The following is a 17,929-nucleotide window of genomic DNA, read 5'->3' on the forward strand; positions in this document are numbered from 1 at the left end:
ATCGACCACCTAATCCACGAAGCATCCTTTTCCGGCCCGGATTGATCAGCTTTGGCGCATTTCGGCCCCAGCCCCCAGTGTGGACGATTCGGTCCAACGGTCAGCCTCGCCAGTCACGGCTCGGTTCCAACGCGCGCACGGTTAAGCGATGAGTTATGAAGTGTTGATTATACAACGTATTATAATTGACTTTTCTTCCGAGTTTCTCTCGTTTGCAGCGAACGCGCCGTGGCCACGGCCGGCCGACGTTTGGGTGAGCGTTTCGTTTTTCACTTCGCGTTTCAACGCAGCCGTTCATCATCCCCGACCCGGCAGTCGACTCCCGTCCCGGGGCCCGTTTGCGCCATTTTTGTTCGCGCCTCGCGCCCTCCTCTCGGTGCAGTAGTACCGTAGTGGCCGCGCCCGGTCCGTGCCGCGACGAATGGTGGAAAGAAAAATATTTAAGTTTCACATTAAATCACCAATATTTATTTATTGGAAATGTTATTAATATTTCCTCGCGCTTCGACACTTGCGCGCGGGGCCGGGGAAAGTGTCCAGCCTTCACCGGTGGTGAGGGCGCAGGGACGGCAACTGGCCAGCGCCGCTCCCGCCGCTCATCGTTTCTCGCGCTGGTAGCTAGTTTATTATTCCCTCTTAATTTACACATCGTACGACCGAACGCTGGCCTTTACCTTGGCGGAGGCTGCCTCTCCTTCTGCGTGGCTCGCGCGGATCCTCGCGCGACGACAGGAAGTAGTAAATTTTGGGGTGATCGAAAATTAGCCCACAGCACAGGCGAAACCATTTTTCCACCCCAAAAAAGCCCAACGGAGGCATCTGGCCAGGCCAGCTCCCCGGCCGTCGGTTTGCTTCTCTTTCGCGCTCAGTTTGCGTGGTTTTTTGTTGAACCGCGACGGTGAGGATTCTCGGGAGTTTGCTTGTTTCTTGTTTCGGCGACCATCTTTGTTCGTTTCGCACAAACCGAAACCCCGGGCCCCGGGTGGTGTAAATTGCCTTATTGGGCGAATTAATTATAACAAGAGCATCAATTTTCGATTCTAAATTACAGGCTCTTAGCGGGGTAATTTTCGAAACTGCGTTCCCCGGACGCTGCCCCGGGTCCGTTCATGCTGGGTGCGTCGTTTTCTCTCCCGTCTCCCCGGGTTGTCGGGCGAGGGCCATTTCGTTTGCGCTTTCTGCACCGAACGCGCAGCATCACGAACCTCCGGAGCCGACAGCGCCGGTTGAAACCGAAATTGATTTTAACCCGGCGCACCGGGCGCACTGGATGGTGGGATCTCCCGGAGGACCTCGGAGGCTGCACCGCTGCAAGGATCAACGGCCCGCCGAAGCCACGCCGGGGAGTGTTGAGCATATTCTGCACTAATTCGAGTGCTCTGTCGGACTTTGAAGAGCGTCGTCCGGTGTGGCGCAAATTATAGGTGTTTGGGCCGTGCAGCTATCTACACTTCGCTCGCCCCGGAGCCGGAGCCGGAGCCGATGCGTCGATGCGGGCCCGGTCCGAATATCGCTCCGCACTAGCAGGAGAAACGTGTAATTTGGATTTTCTTAAGACCATTCGTTTCGTAGCTATTTCAATTTTCACACCAAACACCCGGACCCGGGAAGCTGCGTACGTAGCAAGCACACTGTACATGAAGAAGCTCATCGCCTTTTCGTTACCCAACCGACCGGGCGTATCCAACAATAATTTGCACGTAAATTGTATCGCACCGAAAAGTGGTTCGCAAATTATTGGTGCACATTGCTTTCGGGGCTAGAGTGGTTTTCAATCGTTCAACTTCATCAGCAGCAACAGGCCGTTGTAAATAATAACTTCTTGTTTTATTTACATAAAACTATGTACAACACGGGGTCCTCACTTTGTTAACCGGAATGACGGAAGCAACACATCAAAAGAGAACCACCATCCTGAACTTCGGAATGGCAATAAATAATAGATAACGCGATCCGATCCCACACACTCTCGCTTCTTGGCACACCACTATTTGTGTTCTTCTATCTAAAAGTGTTCCATTTTGGCACTCGAAAGATTCCCTACGTTCTATGGAAGGTTGGTTGGTTTCACTATCGCTGGCTCCCGGGTCACTTCAGCCCAGGCCAATGGGTCGCCCCGGTCTTCCCGGGGCAAGGAACTTCACCTCATCGTCCTTCGTCCTCGTCGTCGTCGCTCGGGCACTCGTCATCCATTTCCATATCGATTAGCTCATCCTCGTCGTCATCGTCGTCGTCGTCGTCGTCGCAGTTTCCGGCCGGACTGCCGGGACTGCGACGCCCGTCGCCACCGCTGCCGCCCCTCGCTCCGTCACCCGACTTGGCGTCCTCCTCCTGCTGCATCCGTTTGTGCTTGGTGCGCCGGTTCTGGAACCACACTTTGACCTAGAAAACGGCAACGGCAAATTAGAACCAGCTCAGCATCTCGATAAATCACAGCCCATTTTCCCTCACGGCTCATTAGGTACATTTTCCGCCACGCGCCAACCATAAGCGATTATCGGCCGCGCTTGGCCTCAATCTTTGGCCACCACCCCCCCACGGCCAGGGCATTTATGGGCTAAGCGTTGTAGGGGCGACGATTTAGCAGTGCGTTACACGGGTTTGGCTTGTATGGGTAAGACATCGACACACACCAAAACCTTATTCAAGGACCTTACCAGACTTAGGGCCACTAAATGAGCGCACACAAAAGTTGCTGTATGAAAATTTGTTCGCAAACAACCTCAGCAATAAAGTGCGGGGAAGCCATTTTTAATGCAAGCAAACCGGCAGCTCGCCATTACCGAACTCCGTCCCGACCCTCTCTCTTCGTTGGCGACCCCTCGCTTTCCGGAACACGGGTCGTGCGCAATTGGGAATTGATACGCATTTTATTAACTACTAACTGCTTAACCCTCCATTTTATTACCAGCTCCGGTAATGGCTGCTCCGGCCGCAGAGCCGACAGCATCACTTCATCATCCTCGCCCCGAAACGTTGCCAACGTTTCGTTATTTCGGTAACGTTCCCCCGCGGGCCACGCTTCACCCGGGCCCGCGCCGGGTAATTGGTCGTGCAACCCGCGTGCTCTCGTCCTCGTCAAACGTCCTGCGGCGCCCGATGGGGGGAGTTTACGCCAGTTTTTCATATTTTCCCGCACGGCATTTGCCCTATCGCATCGCTACCCCTGTGGCGCGTCGCCTCATCCCAGAGGCAAATTGGCACCTCCATTGGTTGGCGGGGCTGGCGCACCCCTCTGGCTTCGGGATTCGTAGCAGATTGCGAATATTTGTTCAACAAAGTGCTAACAATTTATTTTCCCTCCCAACCAGAGCCGACAAGACAGGCCCTCGGCTAACCGTCCACGGCGTATCCTTTGGCCATAAAAATCAAACGATCCACGATCCGCAACCGACCCCGAAATGGAACAGGGGTGCCAAGCCGGCCCGGACCGAACCGGGACGTGATCAAATTTTCGCAGCCAATCCAATAAAATGGAGGGAAATTGCCATCATCATCCTCGGTTACTCCTATTCCTCTCGGGTGAGACAATCGGGGCGTACTGGTTCGTGCAGTGTCCGGCTCCGGAGCGCACATCCCGCAAGGGATGCCGTACGGGAAAACCAGGCTAGGGAAGCGACGTTATCAAAGTGCCTCCTCGCAGTGGCTCACTTAATCTTACAGGGACGCAATCGGACACGAACCGAGTGTGCTTCTGCCACACGCTGTTGGCTGTTGGTGTCTGGTCGGTACTCTGGTGGACAGTGAGCCATTGCGAGATGCAGATCCATACTAAGTAGCTCATTAGGTGGTTGACACATCTCCCGAAATTTTTAATTTGACAATGTGGTTTAGACGTTCGCAGTGGCGAGTTAACGGTTAGTTCGAACCCTGATGGTGCAGCACCGTGAATGCAACAATTAAGGTTGATGTTAAACTATGAGCTACCATTTTACTTAAGCCACTTGAATAGTAAGATAAAAATAATTAATCCCTTTGGATGTCAGAAGTGGAACCATCGGAGATCCCTACATCTTTGATACTAGTTGTTAGATAGACTGGAACAGTACACACCAAAAGAACGTACTGAAGTTGATTCAAAATAACTTCTCAATCGTCATCATGTCTGACGAGTCACGACGAAAATGTTCACGTTCATTTGTGCACGAAAATGACATTGAGGATTACTGGTTCCAACAGGATAGCTCACAGCTCCAAATCCAAGGTATACGCTAACAAGCCAAAGACTGTAGCTGCCGGTTGAAACAATATTCGACAAGAAATTGGTCGCCTTGAATCTCTTTGGATCTGTACCAGAATCTCTTTGGACCAAAATAAAAGATTTTTCAAATGAACAACAAAAAAATAATTTGTAATTTAATTTTTTAAAGGAGCAAGTATTTCCACTAGCAATAACCAACCCCGTTTGAACGAAAGGTAGTATTCCAGGGATAAATTTTAGTATGAGAAAATAATAAAACATTTTCTTCTTTTAGGTGAGCGTGATTAGCGACTTTTGCGAGAATTGCCGTACGCAGATCCTGTTCCGCGGCCCACTCGCTGGTTATGTATTTCGATGATGGTCCATCAGCGGCCCGGCGATTGGTACATAAAAGCAGCATAGCTTACCTGCGTTTCAGTGAGACCGAGCGCCTGCGCCAGAGTTTTCCTCTCCGCACCGACCACGTAGTGATTGTTCTCGAAGGCGTGTTCCAGCTTCAGCAGTTGCGAGGGTGAAAACGCGGTCCGTACCCGTTTCGGTTTGCGAAATGGCAGCAAATAATCTAGCAAAACGAGCAGAGAAGCAAATTAGAAAACAAACGCCGAACACGGATGCGCTCCCGAAAATGAACTCATTTGCTCCCGATTGGTCCCCGCGGTCAGCCGGGTGGAAAATGTATCGCAACCCCTCAACGTATCTGCCTCATCCGTTTCTTTTCGCTGCTCCATTAGCGCATTCCAAGGGTTGGTGAGTTGTCGTCTCGCTAGAACGTGACTTCGGTTGCGCCATGCCCTGGGCCTCCCCCAGGAAGCCAAACATCCAGAGCCAACGAAACTGACAGAAGGTAATTTGCTTGATAATTCTCGGTTCGGGCGCCCGGGGCCACTTGTCAGCTGTCCTGCCACGACGCAGGACCACGGACGGAACCAATACGGGAACACACCAACACTGTTACCCGTTCACTGTTCACTCACACGAAAAAGAACCGCTTGTGGCCACATGCCGCAGCATAAATGCGGGGTCCCAGATCCCAGTCCCAGTCCCAGTCCCAGTTGGGGTACGGCAAAATTCCAGCGGAGACCGGCGAGGGCAACCCTCGACCACCGCTCGGAGCTACGTGTGGCGATAATAACGTTTTCACGATTTTCTACGCTTGCCTCCATTATGTCCTAATGTTTATGAGGAGTTTACTTTGGCCGGGATGTGATAATTTACTAACAAGCTGATTTGATGGACGTTGGGACGCACACCGGGCCATCGAACCGCCCCGTTCCTTGGCCCGTCTGCACGCGTGCACCGTTTGCGTGTGCGATTTGATTTGCGTAGCGGAAAATAAAAGTTCGTGCCTGCCGCGGGTTGCTGCCGGACAACGCAAGACGCCCGGACGAAGGGGCTGTCTTCGGGCCAGGCGGCCAGAACGCGAAGAACGCTCAGAATGCGTCCGTAGATCTCGGGTCCCAATTGGGGCTCCTGATGAGTCGCCAACGCCATCCAAAGAAATTATAAGCCGTAGCGTGCGTATTTGAATAACTACATAACGTAATGAATTGTATGCAAATTATGTTATTTTGGAAAGTTTTCCACCTTTAGTCAAACTAACGTTGACTGTAAGCGTCTCGCGTTCTATAAAAGCAATCGGATTCTATTAAATGCAGTTGGAAGTATAATCCAAACCCTTTCCATACCTCTTTATGATTGCTTCATTCACTATTGTTTAAGATCGTATTAAAAAGGTGCACCAGGAAAAAGAAAGTACGCCTTAGTTTAGCAGCGAGCCAAGTGATTAAAAATTTGCATATTGTTCAAGGTATATTAGCTAACCCGCGTGCAATTTTAATTTTATTTTCATTCCATCACTCGTAATGTCAAAGTTGCCCAGCTCTGTGGATAAATGGGGAAATATGCAATAGAAGAATGCAAATTGATGATCATTACGTCCTTGAAAGTAGCCCCTGTATCCTGATCTCACGGATCTTCTATACTTGCATATTGGCAAACTCCTGTTCGGTCTTTTTTTTCTCACTATTTGCCTAAAAACACGACTAAAAATGACGGCAATTATTTTGTGAGAAACATATTCAATAGTTCAATTCAAGTGAAGCTCAATCTTCTGGTTTTCTCTCTTCTATCTAGGGAACGTTTGTGATCAATGCACCTCGTTTGTTCAATCCCTTTCCAACTGATTAATGACTTATCAAGCGTTTAGAATTCAAAATACCAAAAGTAAAAATTATCAACTGGTTCTTATGTACTTGAGTTGTGCTTCTTTCTTAATTATTTTATAAAGAGTTTGAACATATTCGTGCCCAATTTCACTGTCCACGGGCAACTGCTCCAAAACCATTCGGCACAAAAGTGGCCCCGATGGAACCGATTTCACGGGCAGCTCCCGCCGATAAAATACAATATAATTAAATAATTACACATCATTATGATGCATACATTTGCATCCAACGCGGAAAATGGCAAGGCTGGCTGGCCGGCAAGGACGCCAGGGGGGGAGGGAGCATAAACGTGTCCACGCACACGGAGAGTGCATACTTGATTATCCGGTTGCGCATGACTTGCACCGAGTGCAGCGAAATGATGAAAACGAGAAAAGAATTGGCCTTTAATAAACCGTTTCTTAATCGGTTTCCTATAGGAGATTGCTCCGCTCGCCACCAGCCATCACCCGCACCGGTGCACCGGGTGGACGCCGAAGGACTAATTTATCGCAGAACCGTTAATGATCTCCGGGGCCGATCTCGTAATGGACCATCAGCTAGCGACCGGTAGGGCTACGCCGGCTACTCGAGGCGCTGAGGCCGCGGAACTTACTTCGCACACTGGGCCCGCACTTTTGATGTGTCACCCGGAGCGACTCAGTCCGCCAACCGGAGACGGTGGTTGGGGACTGCTGCTCGCCAGTGCCACATCCAGGCCGCGCCGCCATCACACGCTGGGCTTATGTGCAATATTTTATAAACTTGTCACTTTGCTTGTCATGCCTAATGAGTTTTAATAAATAGTTAATCTACTAATTGGCACTAAACGCAAGCGTTAAAAACGCTGACTGCTTGGTGCGCTTGATTGTGCTCCTGCTGGCCGCCAGAGAGCTGGCCGATTACGCACGGCCTAATCACCAGGCTCGGATCGGACCTTCGGACCCGCTCTTGGATGGCCCGGCAACCGGTTTGATCGATCGATCACCGGCGTTTTGCTAACCACGATCGAAGGCAGATAAAGGCGTCACAGCGACATGGCTGGAATATTGCGCTGGAGAGTGCTTTGCAAATCTTTCGCAAATTATCGATATGGCTTTTTTATACTAGCAAAAAACCCTTCACCAAGCGGCTGGCGGCTGCAAACACAGCATAAATTAAAAAATCATGTTTTCGTTTTGCGAAAAAAAAATAGTTTCCAAATAGTTATGTTCTGGCGATGCCGGGAAAAATCCATAATGTCGACATAAATATACACAACATAATAGCCCAAATCAGCCGGACGCGCCCATAGCAGAGGCCGGGGTTTCAATGCGAACTGCCCCCCCGCACACACCTGGAGTCCTGTTCTAGGCTCTCAAATTGGCGCTCCGTGGGCGAACCTTCAAACCTGTCACCCGCTTTCCGAACGAAACGTTCCAATTGAAATGCCAAATCGGGTTTGCACCAAACACCGCCAACTGGCAACGCTAAGTATCCACACCCATCCAGCACGCGCGCCCTACATCGGGGGCGAACGGGACCGTTCCGGGCCGGATCCTTGGACCCCCGGGTGGGGGAGCGGAGTTGAGAATCCTTGTGCCCGCCCTGCTCGGGCGTCTAAACAAATTCGAACCTGACAGAAGTTTACTACTTTTTGGCTTAATGGCTTTATAATTGAACACTAAAAGGCCAACAATGGCTTGGCACCTGGCACTCATCACCTATCACCGGCGACCCGGTTGAAGCGAACCCGGAACGGCCCCGGGTTCGCGCTGGTTCGATTCAATCACAACACCCGTCGGCCGCCAAACGGCCGATCGATTAGCTCACCCACATTACACACACCCGAACGGCGAGCGAGTCCTGCTGCCTCCCCCCCGGCGAACGACCGTGACGGAAAAAGGGGTTAACCGTTCAATTCGGGCCCGTTTCCGCCGGTCGCCGGTTCGCGGCCGAAGGCGAAAAAGCGATTCTTCCGCGCATAATGGCGTCACCGGGCCGGGCCGGCCCTCTAATGAGGCTATCGCGAGCCTGCCGCATCACCGTGGCAACAATGTTTTCGCAGACGGTGGCCACAGCAGCAGCAGCAGCAGCAGCAGCAGTAGCGGATGCAGCGGTCGGGAGGCCATCAATTTGGTCGAACCTCAAATGGCGAAACCTAGCGATTAATATCGCATTAGCCGATCGACATCGCATAACCGCAGTGCAGCACCCCGAAACGACGCAGTCACTTCATAAATTCATGTCGTCCGCCTCTGATATCTGCACACCGGTGCACCGGGAGCGGCCGACAGAGAGACAGAGAGAGGGAGAGTTGCTCGCAGCATGTAAGAACACAAGGGTTATTATTTCCATCAATTGGTGATCAGAATTTTCCACTCGAATTGTTCTCTCCTTCTCTCTCTCTCTCTCTCTCTGCGCCTGCGTCTCGTGAGCCGTGTAAAGTGTCCGACAATTGAATCCAATTATTGGCCGAAGCAGGAGAGGCAAAGCAAAGTCCACGCGAAGATTGAGGTATTGGGCGAAGAAATTAATTCGCAAATATTCGCACAAATTGAGCCTTCTTGAGACGATAACCTGGCGTTGAACGGTGGAAATGGAGAGCACCCAACCGGGCTAATGGTAGCCCGAGAGAGAGAGAGAGAGGGAGGGCGAAAATGATCGAACACAAGGCGCGGCCAGGGCCAAGGATGCTGCCTGCTGTCTCCTGCGGCAGTTCGCAGCGAAGAGGGCAAAAGCAGCAGATGAGGGCTCGGCGGCGGCCGATCGCGCATCGCATTAATGGCGATGTAATTACAGCATGTGAGGTACCGGCCCACCATCGTCCGTGGGTCGCGATCGTTTTGCTTCGATTGTCCATCATTTCGATAATGGTGCGTTCGTCTTCGCTCTCCGTTCGCCCGAGAAGCGCGCGCGTCCCTGTTCCCGGCCGAAGCCTGCGTGTCCGGCCACGTTAATGTTTTATCGAGTTTGCAGCTCGCAGCCAGCACCGATGCCCATAACGATGCTTAATTTGATTGATTTCGGTGCATAATGTGCACTAATCGTGATGCACATCGTTGCCCGGCCGGGGCCGCTGGGCCCCGGGCCGGGTGCATTGTTCGCTGCATTTGTTGATTTTCACGTTCACGCAATCACCGCGTCGAGCAGATCACCGGTCGCGGCGCGGTCGTTTGGCGCGCAAATTTAAAATGCATCAACGTACGCTGCGTGGCGGTCCATTCCTGCCCAAATTGGACGTTCACAGGACGACGAAAAGGATTCGCTTCGCTTCGTTGAGGCTGCGAGTTTTTGGCTTAATTGGTGATGGTTTCAACCTATTCAACACTCACATTCCATTTACAGTTTTCACTATTCGAACACGTTGGGAGAGGGTTGCCTTGTTGTCCTTCGAGAATCGCCAGCACTTAATCGTATCGTAATTTTGCGTATTCCCCCCCGCGATAGCGCAATGTTACGTTTAATTAAATTATCTCTAATTTAGTATCAATTAAGACCAATAAAGATAAGACCGAGATGAGATGTTACAAGATCGGCGCAACGGTCAGCTCCGGCAAACCAATCAGCCAGTGGATCAGCCAGAAGAAAAATCTCGTCTTGATCAAGACGATCACGATCAATTACCAGCCGCCTTGGCGCGGCCGAGATCCGTGCTGTTCGTGCTGTCCAGTTCCCTGCTGCCCTGCTCCTTGCGCGGCTCGCACCGCGCACCAGACCAGACCAATCAACCGTTAACGGCAACGGGCGACGGCGTGGCTAACCGGCTTAATTATGATACTAATGAATTTGTTGTCTCGCTACCGCGGAACTGCATCCAGGCGGGCGGACCGTAGGCGATGCACCGTCTGGGCCGGATCGGCCCCGGACAGTTCATTTCGCAAAATTGATTTAATAATAATATGCACACAATCGTTGACCTCATTCCACACGTCACGATCACGAATTCGAGCGCAAACGAGCCCGAGACCGGTTCGGCCAGCTGTGCCACCATTATGCTGCGCGCTTTATTTGTAGCACTTATTGCAAGTGCTGCAATCCGCTACTGTTGGTCCCGAAGTGTTTTGCTATTCAGCGCAACAAAAAAAACAAACGGTTGATGAAGTCCTGCACTAATTAGCTCTAGAGGGTCCGCTTCGGCTACCGAGTTGGTTTGTGTAACGACCTGCCCGCGAGTGTTCCATTTTAGCGGACCCCCCCCGTAGGCCTAATAAGTGCCCCTCAACAATACGTTATTAGCATGAACAGGCGGTGAACTAATATTTGCATAGGAAACGAGGAACTAGTTCTGATTAGCGATCGGACCGCACAAGGTTGCGGAATCAAGCAAGTTTCAAGTTCCATTGATTTTCCGCTCCGTGTTTGGCTTCCGCTCTTCACTTCATTAACATGCGAGCTTAGTACGTAGTGCGAACATGGTCCAATAATCACAACATCAAAAAACTGTAGATAGGAATCTAGAGATTCAACCAAGAGCTTCAGACTTAAGGAAAGCGATATGGCAATTGTAAAGGTGATTATCGATTATGTAGAGCCGCCCTTGAAACACTAACAAAAAAACGGATATAAAGCCAATAAATCCATCTTGCAGTTGTGAGAAAACCTGAGTTTTTTATCAAAGTGGCGCAAAATCGGTCGATAATTTAGGAGAGAAGCATTTATTCCTTTACACTGGCCAAATAGAACTGATCAAACAAACGATTACACACCTGCCGGCTGGAACATTCATCACCATGCAAGCCACCCGACAGCAGGATCCACCTGCTTCGGAATTGATTTAGAGCCGCCAAACCCACCGCTTAACAACAATTGCCCAAATGACACGACTGATCAGACGATCAGTCTCCTGCGCGGTCTCGTGGGAGGAGAAGCAATCAGTTCCAAAACCAGGACCCCAAAACCTGGCGCGAGCCCTAACAACACCCAACCTTCTCACTTTCTTGTCAAAACCGAACCGAAGCATCCGATTCCCCGAGAAACCCAAAAAGGCCGACCGGTGCAAGGTTTGTCCGGTGGTGGTGCTCCTAACATAGGCATTGCATGTTCGCTGACACTCTCCAGCTCCGGCTCCAGCACCTTTGCTGCTCCGTAAAACCACCCGGCCCGACGACGACATGACACGCGATCCGGAACCCTGGCTCTGAGGCTCCTTCGTAGGCGCGCTAGGCGCGCGAGAGTAAGATCTCACTAATCATTTTTATTATGAGCCGGTCAAGCCGGTGCGATAAATGTGTTATGGATTTTCAACGCCTCTCAACCGAACCGAACCAAGCCGGGGCCCCTTTGCGTGGCCCGTGCCCTAGCCGATCGGTGGTGGGTGATGATGCTTTATGCTGCGGCCTGTTATGCACCGTGGCCAAAGTGACCACGGGAACCCCGAGGAACGTGGCGTAGATTATCTTTATTTATATACGCACTGATATATGGAAACACCTTTGGATTCCTGTTTTGGTCTCTTCCTCGTCTCGCTCGCTCGCTCCCTCGTTGCATGTTGCATTTTAGTGCGCATCGTCGTCGCCGTCGGTGCATCTTCTTCCCGATGCCCGATGTAAACTAATTAATTATTGTCGGTTGTTGGTTCATCCGCTCGTTTGTACGTTTAAGCTGCGTTTGTTTTGTCTTTTCCGTTTCCCTCCTTCATTTATCCATGTTCTTCCCCTTCTTTTAGTTTCTTCCTCTTGCGTATCGCTTTTTTACAGGTTTTCCTGATTGCTTTACGCGCCTTTTTGTTTCTCCGCGCGCGTTTCTCGGCTACCAGGCGATCGCGAGCTTCGAATGGTGGACGGGCATCGATGCGTGTGCGAACGGGCAAAGGGCCCAAGGAATGAAGGTGTCGGACGGCCGACGGACGGAAAGGAAATTTATATTTCTCACTTTTCGATGAGGAATTAGCTGTTGAAGGTTCAACTGCGTTACTGCGTTGTTCTTGATTTCTCGGGCTCGTTTCGCTGTGCCGAAGTGCATCGCTCGAAGGCAAATTGGCCCGTTTACTGTCTTGCGCCCGCCCGGCTCCCCGCCGCCCGACGTCCCGGACCGTCCGCCAACTCTCGAGGCGGGCCGGCAAGACAACATTTCGTCGCGCGTTAATAGCTACTGTCAATTATGCATGTCGCACATACAGTCGCAGACCCGTCGCTTGTACGTGCCCGGACCTCCGTCGCACGCACGCACGCACGAACGTGTGATTCATTTCGTGTAGTGTCAGACGACATCAAAACATGCAACCGAGACCCATAGACCAACGGGGTGCCGAAGGGTCGAGACGAGATGGGTAACCGCGGCACCCGTGCCCGTGGTCTGGGCCCGGTCGGAATCGGTGCACTAATTGGAATTTTCGTACGCACCGAGACGCATTACAACACACTCTCGTCAAGTGAACAGTGTGGTGGTTTCGGGTAGCCGAGAATCGCTTTCGAACTTTCGCGCCTCACGAGCCACCGAGGTGGTGCGAATGACTCGGAGCCACCCCGGTGCCCGGTGCTCCACGGGTGCAATACATTAGCCAACATAATTACCGTGCGTGTTTCGCACCGGGCTAAGGATAGGGTCCGGTATCGAACCAGCCGGGCGGCCGCGCTTAATTGTAAATAATCTATGAAGTAGTCAGCCGCAAGAAGCCTCTTTTAAATTTTAATAACGATTGCGAATAATGACAACGTTCTTTAGCCGAGGCAGTGAATCGGTTAATTGTACGTAGCTTAAGGTTTAATTAACGTATTAAAGTAGAAAGTTCGCAGGCAGCTTACTTTTGCATAATTCTTTCTACACGAACTTTCGTTTTGAGCCCCAAAACAACTTCATAGCTCTACTCCCAATAAAAAAAATATTTTTACTTCAATGAAAGAGCAGCCTCTATTTTTTAAACAATTATTAAACTGCCGAGGAAACGTATTATGATCAAATAAACAGCACCTTTACTAGTAAAACAACTGTTTTGTATTAAGTATCTCTTCTTATCCATCTACAACCGCCGAGCGGACTTGACCTGCACCAGAGACAATATTAGTTGCTGTTGGTTCCTGTAACGGTGTGTTTTACGCCGGTGTGGTTTTACGCCATGTGAGCTACCGGTGGATAACGATTACTTTAATAATCAAAACGAGAAGTCTCTTTAAAAATGTTGACTACATAAAATTGCTTGACTTCTGAGTACCTCCTCAGTACACCAAAAGGGAATTGCTGAACAAATTTAAATATCCTGTAAATAGTTCCAACCTAGCGACCTTTACCATTCTTGCTTTTGGCACAGTCTTTGTGACATAAACATTGGTCCACGACCTGCTTCCGATAAGGACTTTCAACTGTTTGCTGCCGATAAACCACAGAAGTCCGCACTCGAATGACGGAAGAAGCTTCAGCTTGTTAAAAAAAGGGGTTTTAAGTAACAAAAGCAAACCTTTCGAATGAGTTTTCATGACTTCGCATACCCAACTGGGGGATAAATTAAAAACTGTTGAACAATTTCTGCTATTCAAGAGTTTTAGCTTGCAATCGAAGAGCAGTTCTTTTCACCTTTTTTCCCATTTGCTCCCTTTCGAATTCTCTGTTGTCTGTACACGATGGTTGTGTTGGTTCAAGGTTTTTTTTTCTGCATATTGATATTGATTTCATTTTTGCAAAATATAACCGTTCAACGAAAATAGGGCAATTCGGCGCGGAAGCTACTCAAAGCCATCGGTATCGGCCAGATCGAGGGCATTGCGACGGTACGGCGAGGCACAAATCAACAAACCCTGTTCTGTAGGTCAGGTTCGCCGTTATCGAGCGGGTCGGGGTCCGTGGCGCAATGCCGCTCGCCGATCGACCTACCGCCTACCTCTCGGTCTCGGTGAGCTGTCCTTAGTCCATTAAACTGCTTCTTGGTAGCAGAGTAAGCTTCTATCGCAAACCTACGCGGACTGTCGAAAAAAGAATCGCCCGCTTCCCACGTAGATACGAATCCTGACACGGTGTTGCCTTCGGATGACAGTAAGTAAGTGACGCTCGGCTTTCTTCCGGGCGCGCGAGCAACAATCGCTCCCGTGCTGTCCCCTGTCACCCTATGGTAATGTGACCTCGGTCATGCCTCATTGTCGGCCCATCAGGGCCGCCGTGTTTGCGTCCCACCCTCGGCCCCGGCCCGGCCCGGCCCAAGGCGGAAGATTTATGGAATTTTAAATGGAACGAAATGAGAACGAAACCCACCGCCGTCGCCGTAGCTTGTCTCGTTACACGCTCAATTATTGACTTCGGGCGGCTAATTCTGCATTCCGTGTTTCACCGCATGTCAGCAGCTACGCCGCTGCCGACATGTCGCAAAAGGGACCAGCCGCCCGCCCGCCCGCCGCCGACACCCGACGGATGATGTTCCCAAACATTGAATTATGTCCTATCGTGCATGGCGCGCACGGCGCGTTTGCGTGCCGCTGGTTCGAGCGGGGTTCGGTTCCTTCTGGCGTGGCGTTGCGATGTCTTACTTTCTCCGTTATGATTTTCCATTCTTTTTTATGCGTTTCACGGTGGTCTCGCTCGTATGCAGATGCGCACGGTCCTCACGCACGCACGCTAAGAGCCATCTCCAAACTGCACACCCAATTAGTGCTTCTCATTGGCCACCGTGCAACGGCTCGCACTCACGCCGAATACTTAGATTTGTGTGTGGCCATTTTAAGGACATGTAAAACAACACCACTTGCTGCAAACGGAGACCACTTTCGGTAATTCCGGCACGGCGCAAATGCGGATCCGATTCCGCTTTCTTTTCGGCACTCTCTTTGATCGTTCCCGCGAGCGCTTGGCCGAGCAACTGTCCGCCGATTGATGTCGGCGGAAGGCGACAGTTTGTCTGCCGTTAGTAGAAAGATGCAGGTCAATTGAGAGTGTATGACGAATCGCTAAAGTTTGCTTCGAGGCGATGTGAAAAAAGAGAAGAACTACCGTGGCCAAAAAACAACGAGCAATCGGTTATAACTTGAAAACTCTTTATTTATTCTGCCAACGTTTTTTTCCAGTTTTCAAAACATGCCGCAAAGCATTCTTCCGGTAGAGCCAACAAAGCGTTCTTCGTTTCTATCTCTTCTATAAATTCAAAACGATGTCCTCGGAGCAGCCGCTTCAGTGAAGCCAATAGCCAGAAGTCACCTGGTGCTAAGTCAGACGAATACGGCGGTCCCGGAACGATATGGGTCAAGTTTGTGACGAAATGATCACGAAAATGTTGGCTACACTCGGCATTTCCCTTTCTTGAGGCCCAAATGGTCACTCAAAATGCATTCCACTGATCCTTTCGATATTCCAACAACGTCAATACAATCCAATTCGCTTTCCCGGCATTCTTTGAACAATTTTTACCTCTTAAAAAGCTCTTTCGATAGAGTTTGCTCACCGAAGACCTTCTGCGACATTTTCAACCTTTTTGGCAATAGAAATTTCATCCCGTACACAATATTTAATGGAACTAGGTTGTTGAACAGTTTCTGACATTAAAAAGAACGAAGAATTCAGTTTGAACTGTTTACAATAGGACCCGTATCGAAAAACAGTATTAGTATTTGGCAACAGTATTAGATTCAAAGTTTACATAATTTACACTATACAGACCACGAGTTTATCGAAATACGTAGCGTTTTCGACAGTCGGTTTTTGTATATCCGAGCCCATATAGCCACGACCGACACAAACGACCATCCAGGAGACTACAATTGAAGAATATTGGTGTCAATTGAACATTTAGCTCAACTCGTTAATGAAGTGACGGCGGTTAAGGTTCCGGAAGCTGTTGTCGAATCGAGTTCAACCACTTGCGGCAAACAATGATGGATCATTAAAATCAAAAACGCTTCATTAAAACCGTTGCCCATGAAATTGCGCCCATCCTCCGGTGGCCTCGGTTCCCTAGCCGAGGACCACCAACCATTTTCGGACGAGACACAGTGTGCCCTCCTTCCCACCCCGGTGTCAATCAAAATGGAAGCAAGGGGAGACACTCGTATGCCGCAGTGCAGTGTGTGTGCAGTTTGATCCTGCTCATCTGCCAGCTGTCCCTACCGTCTGACTTTGACACTCCCGATTTTCTCACATTAAACCAATTCTTCTGTTCCGGTTTTCGGTCCACCCCAAGCGAAAGTGACGCCATGCTATCAATTAAGAGTATAAAAAAATCCTTCTTCGAATTGTAAATCCCCGCTCACGTGACGGAGCCGTCAAGCCGTTTAATCCTCGGCCGTAAGCGAACCTCTGGGACGCAACCATTTTGTGTGGCCAACCATGATGCGCTCCTTATTACCCTGGCCGATTGCCCCTATCTGGATCGCGCCCGAGTGTTGCGAGCCCGCTCGGATCCGATTAGGGCTCGGACTTTCTCGGCACGATTGGCTGCGAAATAATAATATTTACTTTGCATTCTCCACAGTTCGACGCCATCACAGGATACCCTGCGGGAACCTCCACACCACACGCTACACGGCCAGGATACTTACTGCCGGGAAACCGGGGCGCAAACACGGAACGCCCGTGCCGACTCAGGAGCCACGGGTACAGCTGGTAACTGTCGCGTGGCATGCCGCCACCGTGATGACCGTGGCCTAGATGCGCCGGATGGCCCGGGAAGCCTCCCTGGCCGGCCTGGACGTGCGCTAGGGCGGCGGCCGCCTGGAACTGGGCTGCCAGGAAGTGCTGTTGGTTGTGGGCCGCCTGCACGGCCGCCAACTCGGCCGCCCCATTGCCCAGGAACGGTGGAAGTGACTTTAGGTCGCCCAGCCCATTCCCAGCCACCGGGAAGGGCCTCACCAGCCCGGCCGGAATACCCGGCACCACGATCGGTCCACGGTTGTTGGGCCCCGGCCCTGGTGGCGACGAGGGGGAACCTCGGGGCGATCGGTGATGGTGGCCGGGCTCAGAATCCGGGTCCGGCGAGAGGCGCGTCTGGGCCAGCGGCGGACTTCGACTAGAACTGCTGCTCAGATCGACCATCCCGAGCGAGGGCCGTTGATTCGGGCCCAACGGTGGTGTCCCCGTCACTCTAGGTCGCTGATGATGGTAATGCTGCTGCTGCTGTTGAGGTAAAAACTGGAAGTGTCCGCATCCATCGGATGGTGGTCGGTTCGGGACCTCAGTCGGCTGTGGCCTCAGCCTTTCAGTAGACCGCGAGCCGGAGTAACTGCCGTCGCTGGTGGGAGAGAAAGATGGTGGCGGCGGCGACGGGTTCACGAGCCGCCGTTGCGAACTGCCAACGATGGACTCGATGCTGAATCCAATGCGCGGTTTTTGCGTAGGCATCGCCATCACTAACACGGACGCCAGAGGCATTCTCAAACGTGGCCACACTTTCCTATCAGTCCCTTGAACGCATTCCGTCTACGTGGGCATGGCGGGTAACACTCTCGAAACGCTACTGTAAGGATAGCAGGATTTACTTTTCCTCGCTCGCAAAACGCGCAAACAAACCAAAGTGGGCTACATTATTACACCGCGAGTGGCACAAAGGCGATCCGTTCTCGATTGGCCCCGTCGGAGGTCTCGTCGCCGTTAAGCTAGTCACCACCAAAAATACAGGCACACCGGAGGG

General features: G+C 51.1%; 1 protein-coding gene across 1 annotated transcript; it reads right to left on the bottom strand.

Moving 5' to 3' along the window:
- Positions 1-2,145: 2,145 nt before the first annotated feature.
- On the bottom strand, positions 2,146-17,670 carry LOC131207379 (homeotic protein empty spiracles-like). Its single transcript, XM_058199991.1, has 3 exons — positions 16,842-17,670; positions 4,609-4,763; positions 2,146-2,382 (listed from the first exon to the last, which is right to left on the bottom strand). Exons 1-3 carry the CDS (start codon positions 17,668-17,670, stop codon positions 2,146-2,148), a joined length of 1,221 nt encoding a protein of 406 aa, XP_058055974.1.
- Between the last annotated feature and the right edge of the window lie 259 nt (positions 17,671-17,929).

Source organism: Anopheles bellator, chromosome 2 (assembly GCF_943735745.2).
Source record: "Anopheles bellator chromosome 2, idAnoBellAS_SP24_06.2, whole genome shotgun sequence".
Classification (NCBI taxonomy): domain Eukaryota; kingdom Metazoa; phylum Arthropoda; class Insecta; order Diptera; family Culicidae; genus Anopheles; species Anopheles bellator.